This window comes from Aythya marila (genome assembly GCF_965140915.1).
Source record: "Aythya marila genome assembly, chromosome: 2".
Taxonomy (NCBI): domain Eukaryota; kingdom Metazoa; phylum Chordata; class Aves; order Anseriformes; family Anatidae; genus Aythya; species Aythya marila.
This window is the reverse complement of record NC_139043.1, coordinates 145,287,794-145,301,242: the sequence shown is the minus strand read 5'-3', so window position 1 is coordinate 145,301,242 and position 13,449 is coordinate 145,287,794. Positions and strand designations below refer to the sequence as shown.

At 49.3% G+C, this 13,449-nt stretch overlaps 1 protein-coding gene across 1 annotated transcript; it reads left to right on the top strand.

Moving 5' to 3' along the window:
• Positions 1-1,561: 1,561 nt before the first annotated feature.
• Positions 1,562-8,010, top strand: KLHL38 (kelch like family member 38). Its single transcript, XM_082752821.1, has 4 exons — positions 1,562-1,716; positions 2,271-3,745; positions 5,212-5,317; positions 6,966-8,010. Exons 2-4 carry the CDS (start codon positions 2,396-2,398, stop codon positions 7,250-7,252), a joined length of 1,743 nt encoding a protein of 580 aa, XP_082608947.1. The 5' UTR covers positions 1,562-1,716; positions 2,271-2,395; the 3' UTR covers positions 7,253-8,010.
• Positions 8,011-13,449: the final 5,439 nt, after the last annotated feature.

The following is a 13,449-nucleotide window of genomic DNA, read 5'->3' as shown; positions in this document are numbered from 1 at the left end:
GGAAAACCCTTCCCGTGCTCCTTCCCTTTGCCTCCATCTCTTCACCGGGCACAGACGCAGGCTGTGCAGGGAGGGGAGATGCCGTAGCCTGCAGGAAGGGACGCCAGGCCGACCCCAGCCCATCCCTGACACAGGGCTGGGCCTTCAGGGCTCAGGCACATTACCATGTTGCTAGGCTGGGTGACAAAGTCCCTGGGAAAGGCCACGTATGGCACGGCCCGTCATGCAAAGCTGCTGTTTTGAGAGGACAGGGCCGTCCCCATCCCCACGGGATGCGGTGTGGAGGCAGGAGCCCACGGAGGGCTGCGGAGGCGAACACCACGCGGGGGTTGACACGAGGGCACAGCGGCTCCCAGCGATTTTCCTTCATCTGCCTCGCGGTGACCAGACGCAGACATGACTCACCAGTGAGCCTTGGCTTTGAGAACATGAGAAGGAGTTGTGCTTTAACCTCCTATTTCCCTCTAACTGCAGCGTTTAGGAGTGGTGTTTTAGAGCCAGTCCCGTCCCAAAACAAAGGCAGGAACTGCAGTGTTGACAAGGGGTCCGGGTCAGTCACCCATGGGGCATCCCATGCTATTTTTCCTGAAATGCCCAGAATATCGGCAGGGAGCTGGGCCACATCACACAGGACCTGCTGGAGATCCTGGCCCTTCTGTGGGGCCAGTCAGGGATGCGGAGGATCCTCTGGTTGCACAAGGGGCTCAGCTGATCCCTAGGAATGGATTTAGGCTCATCATCAGACACCTGCATGGGAGTGTCACACAGACACCTACACATGACCAAGGCAGGTGAGCGCTTACAGCCTGTGGAGATTTAGTCAGAGGTGCCTGGAGGACAATTCACCCACCCAAACACAGGTGGTGCTTGTCGGTCACCTGGATAACTCTGTAGCTGTATTGACCAGGCCTCAGGAGCTGCAAGGGGAGCTCAGACACCTTGTTCACTTGCAGGTGTCTGTGCTTAAAGACCCAAATGAGGTATCTGCAATGGGGAGCCATGTGCCACCCTGGGACTGGATGCCTCAGGTGATTTTCTAGCTTGCTGCCCTCACTTCAACAAACTGCCCTGGGCACGGAGTCCCTGTGCACCATCTCCCACCTGTCCACCAGCGCAGACCACAACGGGCAGGTGCTCCCCAGGCCTGTCCATAAGGTGGAGACAAGGTCCGCCACAGCAGGATCCCTGGAGGCCCTTCTTTCTGCACGAAAATACGTGACAGTGCATCACCTAGCGCAAGGCATTGCAGACTGTTTACAGGCTTCTCGAGTTCCCAGGCACTTTAGGACAGGGTCCTGTTGCTGTTTCCAAACGGACAGCCAGGACTTTTATAAGTGAACTTTCCTCTCCGTGTCTATTTATTATATGTAAACATTTGCCAGAAAAACACCACTTGGGCATGCTCAGTACCGGCCAGGTCATTGCAAAAGGCAACGGCGGCGTCACATGTGATAACAGTGAGAAGCCCATATGTGCCTATTCTTAGCCCTGGAATGTATACAATGCCCCACCGCCTTGCGCTCCTGCACAAAGCTCCCGAAAGCGGCAAAAGTGACTTCAGAATAAACACGTCCAGAAATCACCCTCTATGAATCACTTACCTACTGAAAGAAACGTCCTGTGGGTTTATAGTTTTTACCCAGGCTCTAGCTATGGAAAATCTCAGCAGAGAATAAGCGACAGAGAGTAAGTGCATGCAGGGAAGGACAACAGAAGGTAAACGTTTCTACCGTACGATTTCACTGCAGATTGAGCAGTTAGTCATGAAATACTCATCAGATTGTTCTGCCTGGCAGTTAATTTAGTCATTGTGTGTCTGATTAACATGAAAAAAAAAAAAATCAACACAGCTAAGCAGAGTTAACAAATAACTGTTTTAATGCAGATTCCCAGTCTCTAGGGTTTAGTTTGCCCTGCTGCAGAGTTCAGCTCTGCCAGATTTACATTCTTTGGGAATGACTAACTCTAGGCAAAAGAGGCGCAAGTTACTAAACTGCTAATACTTTAAAACAGTGAATAAATGTCTAAGCACATTTATTCAATGTGATTAAAATGAACAACCCAGTTGCTTCAGCAGTTCAGCTTTCATCTCAAATCAGCAAGATAACTTCAGTGCTTTTGCTTCTTGCCAGGGATGCAGGCGATGCTGACCCCATAGTTGCAACCTATCTGACAAATTTATAAAAATTTTAAAGGGTCTTTGTGACCTTATAGCCTCTTTATTATTTTCCCACTGTGCCTAACCCATGTTCCATTTTTATGCATAACAGCAAACGAATATTTCGAGCAACATCAAAGTCCTGATTTGTTCCCTTGGAGCTGGATATTTCAATAAAAGCTGCTAAGAATTTGTTTTTTCTGCCAAGTCCAGAAGTCATCTCTCTCTTACTTTGCTATGGAGGAGGGATCTGCTGAGGAGCTCCTCTTCAAAGACCAGGACTTCTCTTCTGAACTGCTGAGGCAGCTGAATGCTCTGCGGCAGAGCAGGATGCTGACTGATGTTACTCTCTGCTCTGGGGGTTTTGAAGTCCCCTGCCACCGAAATGTGCTGGCTTCCAGCAGCCCGTACTTCAAGGCAATGTTCTGTAACAACTTCAAAGAGAGTCACCAGGCTAAAGTCATCCTGAAGGGCATTGATGCTGAGATTTTGGACCAGATTATCCTTTATGTTTACACCGGGGAGATTCTCATATCTGCCGAGAATGTCTTGTGCCTCTTGGAGACGGCGTCCATGCTGCAGTACGCCAAGCTGTTTGAGGCCTGCTCTGCCTACCTCCAAGACAAGCTGACTCCTGACAACTGTCTGAGCATGGTCAGACTGTCAAAAATCTTGAACTGCCAGAGCCTGAATAAGAAAGCCAAGGCTATGGCTTTGAAATGCTTTCCTGAGGTGGCCTCTTCCGAGGACCTGAAGGACCTCTGTCCTTTGGAGCTCCTTGATTACCTCGGGGACGATGACCTCTGCGGGGAGGAGGAGCAGGTCTTTGAGACACTGATGGTCTGGATCCGGCATGACCTCCAGGCAAGACAAGGCTACATCCAAGAGTTGTTCAAGAAGGTCCGTCTTCAGTACGTCCACCCAACTTTCCTCTTCCATTTCATCGCCAATGACTCCCTTGTTCAGTCTTCACCCACTTGCAGGAGCATTCTCGAATCAGCCTGGAGACAGATGTTTTCCTTGTACAGCACCAACGCACCTGACATCAAGCCCATGGTGCATGTTCCTCGCAGGTACTCCAACCAAGAGTTCCTCATCATCATTGGTGGCAGGAAGGACAACAAGCAGACCACGAGGGATGTCCTGCTCTACGATGACAAGACCAACCAATGGCTAAGCCTGGCCAAACTTCCTGTGCGCCTCTACAAACCCTCTGCAGTAAGCTTACACAGCAATATTTATGTGCTTGGAGGGATGCCTGTTAGCAATAAGAAAAGCCCGGTCAGCGATAATATTTACATTTACTCCCTCAAACTCAATCAGTGGAGGTTGGTTGAGCCCATGTTAGTTCCACGTTACTCCCACAGAAGCTTGGCGTATAAAAATTATATTTTATCATTTGGCGGAATTGGTGAAAACCAAGAAATCCTGAATTCCGTGGAAAGATACGACAGCATCTACAATACCTGCGAGAGCATGGCAAACATGCCTGTTGCTGTCCTTCACCCTGCTGTTGCTGCTAAAGACCAGAGGGTCTACCTCTTTGGGGGAGAAGACATTATGCAAAACCCCGTTCGGCTTATCCAGGTAACAGTCAGTCTTGCTTGTCAGAGGCAGTTTTATCTAAAGTATTTAGTGGTTCATCACCTTGATGAGGGAATTACACCCCCAGAAAACTTTATTGTGAGTTGCAGCAACAGGCAAGATGAGTTGACACACTGCTTCAGGGAAGTCTTGTCTGTGAGAAGAGTTGCAATTCTTTCATTCTCCCCCTTGAATGTTTCTCAGGCACAAGCCCTGAGACCCTTCCTCAGGTGCCAGCTCTGTGCAGGTGAGTTGCTTCCCACAGAGGTCCTGGGAGTTTCCGTGGGTGATGCTACGGCAGGCTACAACTGACCTCTGTGCCTATCTCCATGCTTGTAATCATCTCACCAAAATCAGTGCTTGCTGTTTGGCCAGCCTGCAGCTGAGCTGGGGTCTCAGCTGCGCACCTGCTCCCTCGCAATGACAGCAAAGATGCCAGTTTGAGATCATTAGAGCAATTAGCCTCTCACTCATCAAAGGGCCAGAGCTTAAACTGACAGTTATTTCACATAAACAGTTGTGTTAAAAGCGTTGGTCCTGCCACATGTTGCTGGATCTCTGCCTGCTTTCAGTGGTTGAAGTATATTAGGAGGAAAAAAGACATGAAATCCTTCCTTATCTGATCTGAAGCTTTAGTGATGCAATGTTACTTTCTCCTTGAGTGTTTTTCAGTGGTTTAGGTAGTTTAACTAAGAAGCATCATTAGCAGCCAAGATGGCAACCAGCACACGAGCAATACTTATTTACGATGATAATCCTACTTAATTATCAGGGGAAAGGAAATGTGTTTTTCAACATGGGGAGATGTCCTGGAGATATTTGCTATATTCATCTCTATATGGCATGACACAGAAGTTGGTGTCACCCACGTACAGATGACTGAGTGATTGTCATCTGGCAGCAGCTCTTTTTCTCACGTAAATTGATGACTTTGATATCCTTCTAAGTCCTATCAGCAAGTCTCTTTGCTAATCTGATCACATACCAGCCACCAACACAAATACAGCTGCAGAGCAAACACGGGGGCCACCAGCAGAGCTGGGTGACGTTGTGGTTGGTTTGCCCAGGAAATGGGGAAGGCTAAGGCAGGACTACACAGAGTAACTGGAAAATGAAACGAAGTGACCTGCATTTTGGGAGAGTGTTAGCCAGGAGTTACAGCAATTTAATGGCCAGAAGAAGCTTGCTTCTGGCAGAAACTCTCTGCCTTAGTGTGTGTGCTAGCATCCCCTGAGCAGACAAGCCTGGAGAACCAGAATGCTTTCCAAGGGGATGTACTAGGAAAAAAAAAAAAAAAAAAAAAGAAGAAAAAAAAAAAAAAGAGTGGGTAAATTCTCAAATTTCCAGCAGTTTGAGCCAGTGGATTGTATTCATTAAGACACAATAAAAACCATAAGTTCCTCTGTAATTACAATTGCCAGTCAAAAAAACAACATAAACAGCTGTGTGTATCTTTATTTATTTGTCAGGTTTACCATGTCTCAAGGAATACATGGTTTCGGATGGAGACCAGAGTGGTGAAGAATGTCTGTGCACCAGCTGCTGCGATTGGAGACCAGATTATCATAGTAGGAGGTAAGGGCACTGTTTCACCCTCCCTGCTGCCTGACCATGCCCAGATCCTGCAACATTTCACTCCCTTCCTCTTTAGGATGCCCCCTGCTCTGGCCAGGGATGGTCAGAGCTGCAGCCAGCCATGCTGGCAGTGAGAAGTGTTGATGCCAAGCATGGCTATCACGCTGCGGGGGTGAACATCATGTGAGGGCTGTGCTGCCTGTAACAGCTTGTAAAGCTCGGGAAAGAGAAAAGAAATATGCACCTCTCAAGGGATCTCAAGGCTGTGGCAGTGGGGAAAAGCTCTCCACAGAACACCTGCTCACTCTGGGTAGCAAAATCTCAGTGGGAAAAACTGGGAGGAGGAAACTGGGGAAAACTTTCTGCAGAGAAAGGAAGAAATAAAAAGCCATGGGGGCCCTGCTCCTCCCCTGCTGACTCACAGCCTGGCCCTCCCTGACAGCTCTTCTTGGAAGGGTGGAGGTTACGGCTACCACGAGGCCAAGGATGGCTTGTTGGGGTGGAGGGGGCTATAGGGCTCCTCCTGAGGGTGATGGTGAAATGGCCCAAAAGGGGCATGAAACATCTGGAAAGGAGAAACTTCTCAGTGTCTTATTCAACTCAGAGATCAGCCTCTGCCCATGGCACTTGGAGAGATCAGATCTTGGTACTTTGGCACTCCATAGTCCTTCATGCAGCTTCCCTGACCGCAGGCTGGCAAGAGGAAGCACGTGTTAGATTATTTAAGGGAGAATGAGGCATAGGGAAGCTTTAGAAGAGCAGAGGAGTGAACCCAAATCACACAGGGCCTCGATGCAGTATGTTCCCCCTGCACGAGGCCGCTGCTACCCTGTGCGATGAGAGCAGGGGAGAGATGGGTCAAAAGGTCCCAGACCATCCTGTGTGACAGATGACCCTGATCTCAGACCAAAGTGCCCAAAATACAGTATTTTCAAGTCTTTTATCTTCAAATACTTTTATCTGAAGGGCCTCTACTGACCCAAGTGATGGTTTCAGGTTAGGGGAAGTGGCTTCAAGGCCTGCATAGCAAGGCCCAAAGCAGTTTGCTTGCCATGGGCAGTCCTGATTATCTACATGGGTACATAGACAAGCTACTTCTGGATAACAGTGGACCCTCTCAGCAATGTGAGGTTAAACCACCCTATCCATTGTTGCGCTGGCATGGTGACCAGCACAGAAGTGGCACAGAAGGTAAGGGAGTGGAGCGAGCAGTGGTGGGACTGCGCTGTCAAGTACCCAGCTCCATGGGGTACAGAGCTAACTCCAACCCAACCAGGCATTGTCACTCCCTCTGTCCTTTCTGGCTTCCCACATCACTGTTTTCTATATTTCTGAATGAGGCTCTAGGAGCCTTTTGGGTAAAAACAATTACTCTGTGACTTCTGAAGGTGCACGCGCAAAACTGCAAGCTCCAGCTGTATTTGAGAGGCCTGATCTGATAGGTTTTGTTGTGCTCATCAAGTCTTAGCTGCCAAGGTGATAGGAGACAGGGTGAGGACAAACAAGAAGGGAAGACAGGCAGGCAGTCTTGTGACACATCATCACTTCCCAGTTAGATAGCTTAATTCTGCCAAATTATGTACCAGTATAAACTGAAACAGAAACCCTAATTCCCATCTGTCTCTTCCACCTCTGGTTTTGCATTTAGGGTACACCCGGAGAATAATTGCTTACGATACAAAAGGCAACAAGTTCGTTAAATGTGCAGACATGAAGGACAGGCGAATGCATCACGGGGCCACTGTCATCAAGAACAAGCTGTATGTCACGGGAGGACGGTGTCTCACTGTGGACAACATCATCGAAGACTCAGATTCCTTGGACTGCTATGACCCAGAGACAGACACATGGACAACAAAGGGAAAACTGCCACACAAACTCTTTGACCATGGGTGCCTTACACTCCAGTGCGTCCCCTGTTCTAACCTTCTCTAAATGACTTTTGGTGCATCCCAGGACATTCCTGGTGTTTTCCTTCCCAGAAAGGACCCACCTTGCTCTGCACAGAGCACATGGGGAATCCTTATGGAGTCCCACAGACTCCTGTTCCTGAAGGTACCAGTGGGGCTGGTCATTCCCCAAATACTCTGCCACAAAGGTCACGAGCTTTGTGTTTGTACCATAGCCATCTGACCAGTATCGCGTGTGGTGCTGCTGAAGTCCAGCCCCGAGGCCTTACCCAGCAGCTCAGCAGAAAACAAAAAAAAAATACTGGGTAAGAACCCAGAGCAGGATTTGGTCTTGTGAAGACTTTGAAATGAAAGGTGAATAGGAGTGCTGACACCTCCAGAGAACGTGAGATCTGGGTAACCTGCATTTATGTTAGCATGTGAAGAAGCAGAACTACTCAGCTGCATGGCATGGCCCTTTGCTGCTCGGTGCTGACCAAGCTTTCAATTTCCAGTGGCAGGAGCATTTGGAATAGGAAGCCCCAAGCCCTGGTTGTGTAGCTAGCCCAGTAGCAACTATCTGCATTAGCTACAGCAATCATCTCATAAGACATAGAATTTTAATGACATCAAATTAGAAATTAGAAAAAGGCTGATGCTTTGGTCTGAATGCTCATATTACAAGATGCACATTTGATTTTCTTGAGCTACCTCTGTTTCATGGTGCAGTGAAGAGTTGTGTTTCGTTTGCCTGCACTCCAAAGGAGCAGGAGAAGGGATAATGGAAATAAAGATTGTCTGTGTCTTCTTTTTGGAGGGCTCTTGTTTTCCTGGAAGCTTGTTTCTCCCTTTGCATGTGGGGTTGGTTAGGAAGCTCTTCAGGTGATGTCATTCCTGAAATCTGGAATAGCAGAGGAAGCACATGGAGGGAGGGGATGTAAAAGAGCAGCGGTATTTGGGAGGAGCTCTTTTTTTTTCCCTTTCTCCTCTCTCCAAACCACTGGAAGGCAGTGATGAGAAAACGCCAGTGACAGGAAACCGGCTTTCCAAGAAGAGCAAATCTAAGTTTGCCACTTGGCAAAGCAGCTCTGGCTCCACCAGTATTTTTGTGGGGTTCTGCCACTAACTGCATATTTTCAATGGGAGGGGATTAATCATCAGATACTGAACAGGCTGTGAACTACCGTCAGGTTAGCAGGCTTGGTAAGACTGCTGAAATAGCAAGGAGCTTTTAAGATCACATTGGTGACCAACATCCAGAAAGGAATGGCATAAACTGCACCCTGTTTGCCTTGTGCTTGGAAGAAGGTAGGACTTTTTTGAGGGCATAAGGTGGCTCGAGGAAACCACAATACCTTCCTTGTTGCGGAAGGCTGCACGACCATGTATGCGGTCATCACCACCTTGCAGGACACCAACTCCAACCACTGTGATCGCCTCCTGTAAATCTGTGTCTGGGAGCAGGAGGTTAACAGAAATAGTTAACGAAGCAGGGGGCTGGAAGGAGGACTTGGATATCCACTGCTGTTTTAACAATGCAAAATAAAATGGTTATAATTGTTTGTGCGAGCTTTGCGTTGAGGAGTCCCCATTGTTCCCTCTGCATTGTTGATAGAGGGAATTGTTTTTGTACCAGCAGTTTTTGCCAGGGTTTCCTTCTAAGGATCTGAGTAAACCTGCAAAAAATGAGTGGGAACCCAAACTCATCCCCCAGCTCGGAAGTCTTTGGCTAGGCTTCTCCTGCCTTTCAGCCTGTATCATCATCTCCTCCCGTGCAAAGCAGGGCTAAATCACAGCACTTGCCAAATTGGACCGGAGCAATGATTCATTCTGCTTCCTCACAGGCCAGCTCCAGCTCCCTGGAGAAAGAAGCCTTGTCATGGCCAATTATGGAAAGCCTGCCCAGGGGAGATGTTTATTCCTAACCCCTCGGTACCGCCTTCCCAAAGCCCTTCCTGTTGTGACCCCACTCAGCTCCAAGGCTCCGGGAGACGCCAGTCGCTGCCACGCATTTTAGCTGACACAGATCCCTGCCAGGCTCGTGACTGTACCCAGAACCAAGAAAAAAAAAAGCCGTTTTGGGGTCATAACCCCGTGTTTGCAAACCATTGCCACAGCCATTGGCTTTCACTTGGAAGCAGAGCGGTTTTGTTTAATTCCCGTATCATATAACCACCAATTTTCTTGGTGTACATGCAGGGGCCAAACAGTGCCTTGCACAGCTGAAGCTGGGCAGGGAGTGCAAAAAGGAGGCAAAGTCGCAGCAGCGATGAGCACAGCATCATTCCCCCGGCCCTCGGGGAGCCTCCTGTCACCCCCACGTCCCCTGTGCTGCAAAGGGCTCTGCTCCAGCTGTGAACCCTGCTCCTTCCCTTCACAGGCTCCTCTCCTCACGCCCATAACTCAATGAATTTGTGTTCCCTGGGCAGTAAATAAAAAGCGTGGTTTCTGAGAGCCTTCTGTCCTGTGGCTGATTGGCTTTGATGCAAACTCTGACCAAGGGCTTTGTGGAAAGGGTTGAAATGAGAGCACCATGCTGCGCGTTACGGAGGCAGACATCTGGGTGAGGGCAGGCAGCTGCTGGAGCCACCAGATGCTTTTCCAGAGGTCTCATTGTCCTAACGTTTGAGCATTTGAGAGCCCACTTAGATGGGAAACCCCCATGAGAGAGAAGCAACGTGCTCCACAAATATGACCACGGCCCCATGTGGAAGCAGGTATTTAATAAAATAAAAAAGGTCTTCAGAAAGGACCCTTGATTTGATTTGGGGGTCAGCTTTTGGAAGGTCTGAGCAGCTGTTGCCTTTTTCCAAATCAGGGAGGGCTGTGAAGGCTCAGCACCTCCAAGGTCTCATGACCGGGTGTCCCAAGACAGTCTCCAGATCATGGAAACTGTAGGGTGAAGAGGCTGAAAGCAGGCTGCTCTCTGGGACAGCGAGTTCCCAGCCCCTCGTGGCAGGTACATATCTAACACGTTGAAAATCTCCCGTGACAGACTCTCTGCTCACTCCCTAACATATCGGAGAGTTTTATTAACCTCTTAGCTTTTAATAGTAGCTACCCTAAATCCTCTTTGCTATACATTCAACTATCCCCACCCAGGGAGAGGGCAATTGATTACACTTTATCTTTTTTACATCTTTAAAGTTTATTAGCACTTCCAAGTTCTGTAGACTAAACAAACCCAGCCCTTTCAATCTTTCCTCATAAGTCATGTTTGTAGACCTCCGATCATTTCTGTTGCTCTCCCCTGGACAATTTCCAGTTTGTCATTTTTTTGTTTTGTTTTGTTTTGCTTCTTTTAACTTAAGCGCAGCGCCCTGCCTCAGCCTGGCGGTGCTGAGCAGAGCAGTGAAGCCCTCCTGCATCTTACCTACCGCCCGCCCAGCAGGATATTTGCTTTTTGCCAGATTGCAAGCTTGGGTTCAGTCGTCCTCTGGCCTCAGCACTGAGCAACGTGCTCAAGTTCGGGCAGGGTGACATGGAAAGACTGCGGGAGACGCAGGCTGTCCCAGCGCTGTGCCTTAACTCCATCTCTGCTTTGGCTCGCCGGGGCCCTGAGCCAGATCCTGCTGAAAACAATGAATTTCTCCACAGGCTTTGGACCGGGCCCTAATTATTGTGTTCTCAGCTGGATTCTTCACTAATTCTATTAATTTTTTATAGCAAATATTTAGCGTTTGAGTCATTTTTTATACTAGGGGTAAAGTTTCAGGGAAAAAAAATATTAAAAAAAAAAAAAAAAAAAGAAGAAGAAGAAGAAGAAGAAAGGAGATGATAGCATTTGCTTTTTAGCTTTCTTCCCCTTCCCTTGCTGCGCTCTCAACGCTGGACCCCGCCGCACAGGCAGCTTGCGGCAGTAGGCAGCTTTGCTTTGATCTTAGCAAAGAGCCTCGTAGGTTAAGCCTGTGTTTTCTCACTGCAACCATTTCTCAAACAACACGATCCTTTCCGAGGGCAGCCTTTTCCTTGCGCGCTAATATGTGTTTATAATTATAACGTATTTCCTGCTCCTTCTTGATTAAACACACCTGACAAAGTAGGAAAGCTGTTGCTGCATAAATAAACGGGCACACCGAGTTCAGCCCCTCGTCAGCCCTTTTTTTCCAGCCGTCGAGGAGTTCACCGCGAGGTGAATCCTGTAGCCGAGAAGGAAACAATTGGGCAGAGCACATCTGAGCAGCCTACAGGGTAACTTATCCCTGGCATTGTTCCTCAGCCTGACCTGAGAGCCATTAATAATTGACAGTGGCAAAAACAATCCCTGTTTCAAAATATAAACATCCATACTTTTTTTTTTCTTTCTTTTTTTTTTCCAGCTGCTTGAAAGCTTCCCGCAGAAATTAAACAGCCTTATTCTCCACGGCACAAATGAGCACAAATTCCTAGGTGCAAGCTTGCACCAGCAAAGGAGCTGAGGCCTGCTAATTAGCGGGCTGCTAATGATGTTTTCGTTAGCTATTTCGGGCTAGCTTGCCCAGGGTGCAAATGAAGCCTGGTGCATTGGGGGGAACAGGTATCTCAGGTTGCCTTTGCCACTGAAGTCAGCAGGACTGCTGAGGGCTGGTGCCAGGGCACTGAGATTGATCCGGCCTCTTCTGTTTGTTGAGATTTCCAAAACAGCAGCAGGGCGGCGCGGAGCCCGAGTGCCCTGTCACTCCGCGAGGCACCCCCCGTGCTCCAGCTGCCGCTTGTCACTTTGCTGGGTGCCTCTTTGTTTGCCTGCGCTGCTGTCGTGTTGCAAGACCCGCTTCCGAGAAGAGCAAGGAGCAGCACGTCTCGAGCGGGCCTGGGCCTCGCGGTGCATCCCTCGTGGTGCCTGCCAATGCAAGGCATCCCCACAGCTGCTGGGGGCGAGCCATGGGGTAAAACACTGCTGGGGGCGAAGAAAGGGGGCAGAATCTGCTCCACTTCTTCACCTGTTCAGGAAGATATCTATAACCCATCCTCTGATATCCCATCCTCCCATATCTAATCTTCTTGTGCTTGTTTCTTGGACCTGATGAATAGGCCCTGTCCCACCACACCTCCCTAAGGCAGACACGCGGGGTCAAGGCAGAGGCACATCGCTTTCCTCAGCTCCACCACAGCCATAAGGACCAGTTTTGCCCTGGTCTTGGCTCCTTGCTGAGGTTTCTTCCTGCTCCTGGGCACCTTCTTAGGCCAAAATTTGTAGCAGATGTGCTCTGCAGGTGCCCTGAGGTGGCAGCGACTGCCCAGGACAGCAGGGAACAATACCAAGGACTCAACTCCTTTTAAAGCTGTTCTCAAGCTGGTGGGATGCTCCTGGTCCACAAAACAGCTGAAACCAACCTGAGCCTTCGTGCAGAGTCCTGATGCCTTTCTGCAGGAGCACAGGGACAGCCGGGGAACGTGCAAACCGCGTGGAGGCTACTGCAATGTGCAGCTTGGCCACAAACCTTCAGTGCTGGGAGAGCGGGCGGTTTTATCCAGCTCAACAGCCAGCTCTGGAATTAATAGGGTTGATTAAACAGTTCTGATGTGCATGGTATGTGGAGATAAGGGCACGATTCCCAAGGGTTTCCAATGAAAACGAAGACGTTAACCACAACAGATGTGACATCAGCTGCCAGAGGCAAGGAAAGCTGGAAGGCAAGAGGCAAATTTGTACCAAGGGGGCAAAACGGGCAGCACCGGTGTGAGCAAAGGCACCGTGCACTTGCTGGATCTGTTTTGATGCCGAAATGACGTGGACCCTGGCACTAGGCGGGTCGAAAGTGAGGGAAATACGCCTGCTTTATGTTGTTATGACACATATATTTCCCCCCAAATGACATTAAAGAGTACCAGAGGCTCAAACATTGTTCTGTTTATCTGTTCCCCGGGTAGGGCTCTTACTCTTAGAGACAGCCTGAGCACTGCAGAGCGTGGCCCCTGGCAGGAAAATTTTGCCTTTGGCACCAGGAGCATTAGCAAGTGTGACACAGGAAGCCAGCCCGGGGGTTGGGGTGTGTGTGGCCATTGCCCACTGCCACCTGGCAGAGCCCCACAAAGTGCTGAGCCACTGCTGCACACTCAGGTTCACAGATAGGATGCCAGTGGCAGAGAACAACTCCTTCTTCTGCCGTTGCCAGGTGTTTTCCCAGAGATCATTCTGGGCAAAAGGCTGGAAGGTCTCTTTGTCACCCAGGCTGTGCCTGTGGTGCCTCCAGCTCTGGGCTTCAGGCCACGCTTCAGCCTTGGGTCGTCCCTTCAGAGGAGCTTGCAGCCGGATTAATGGCA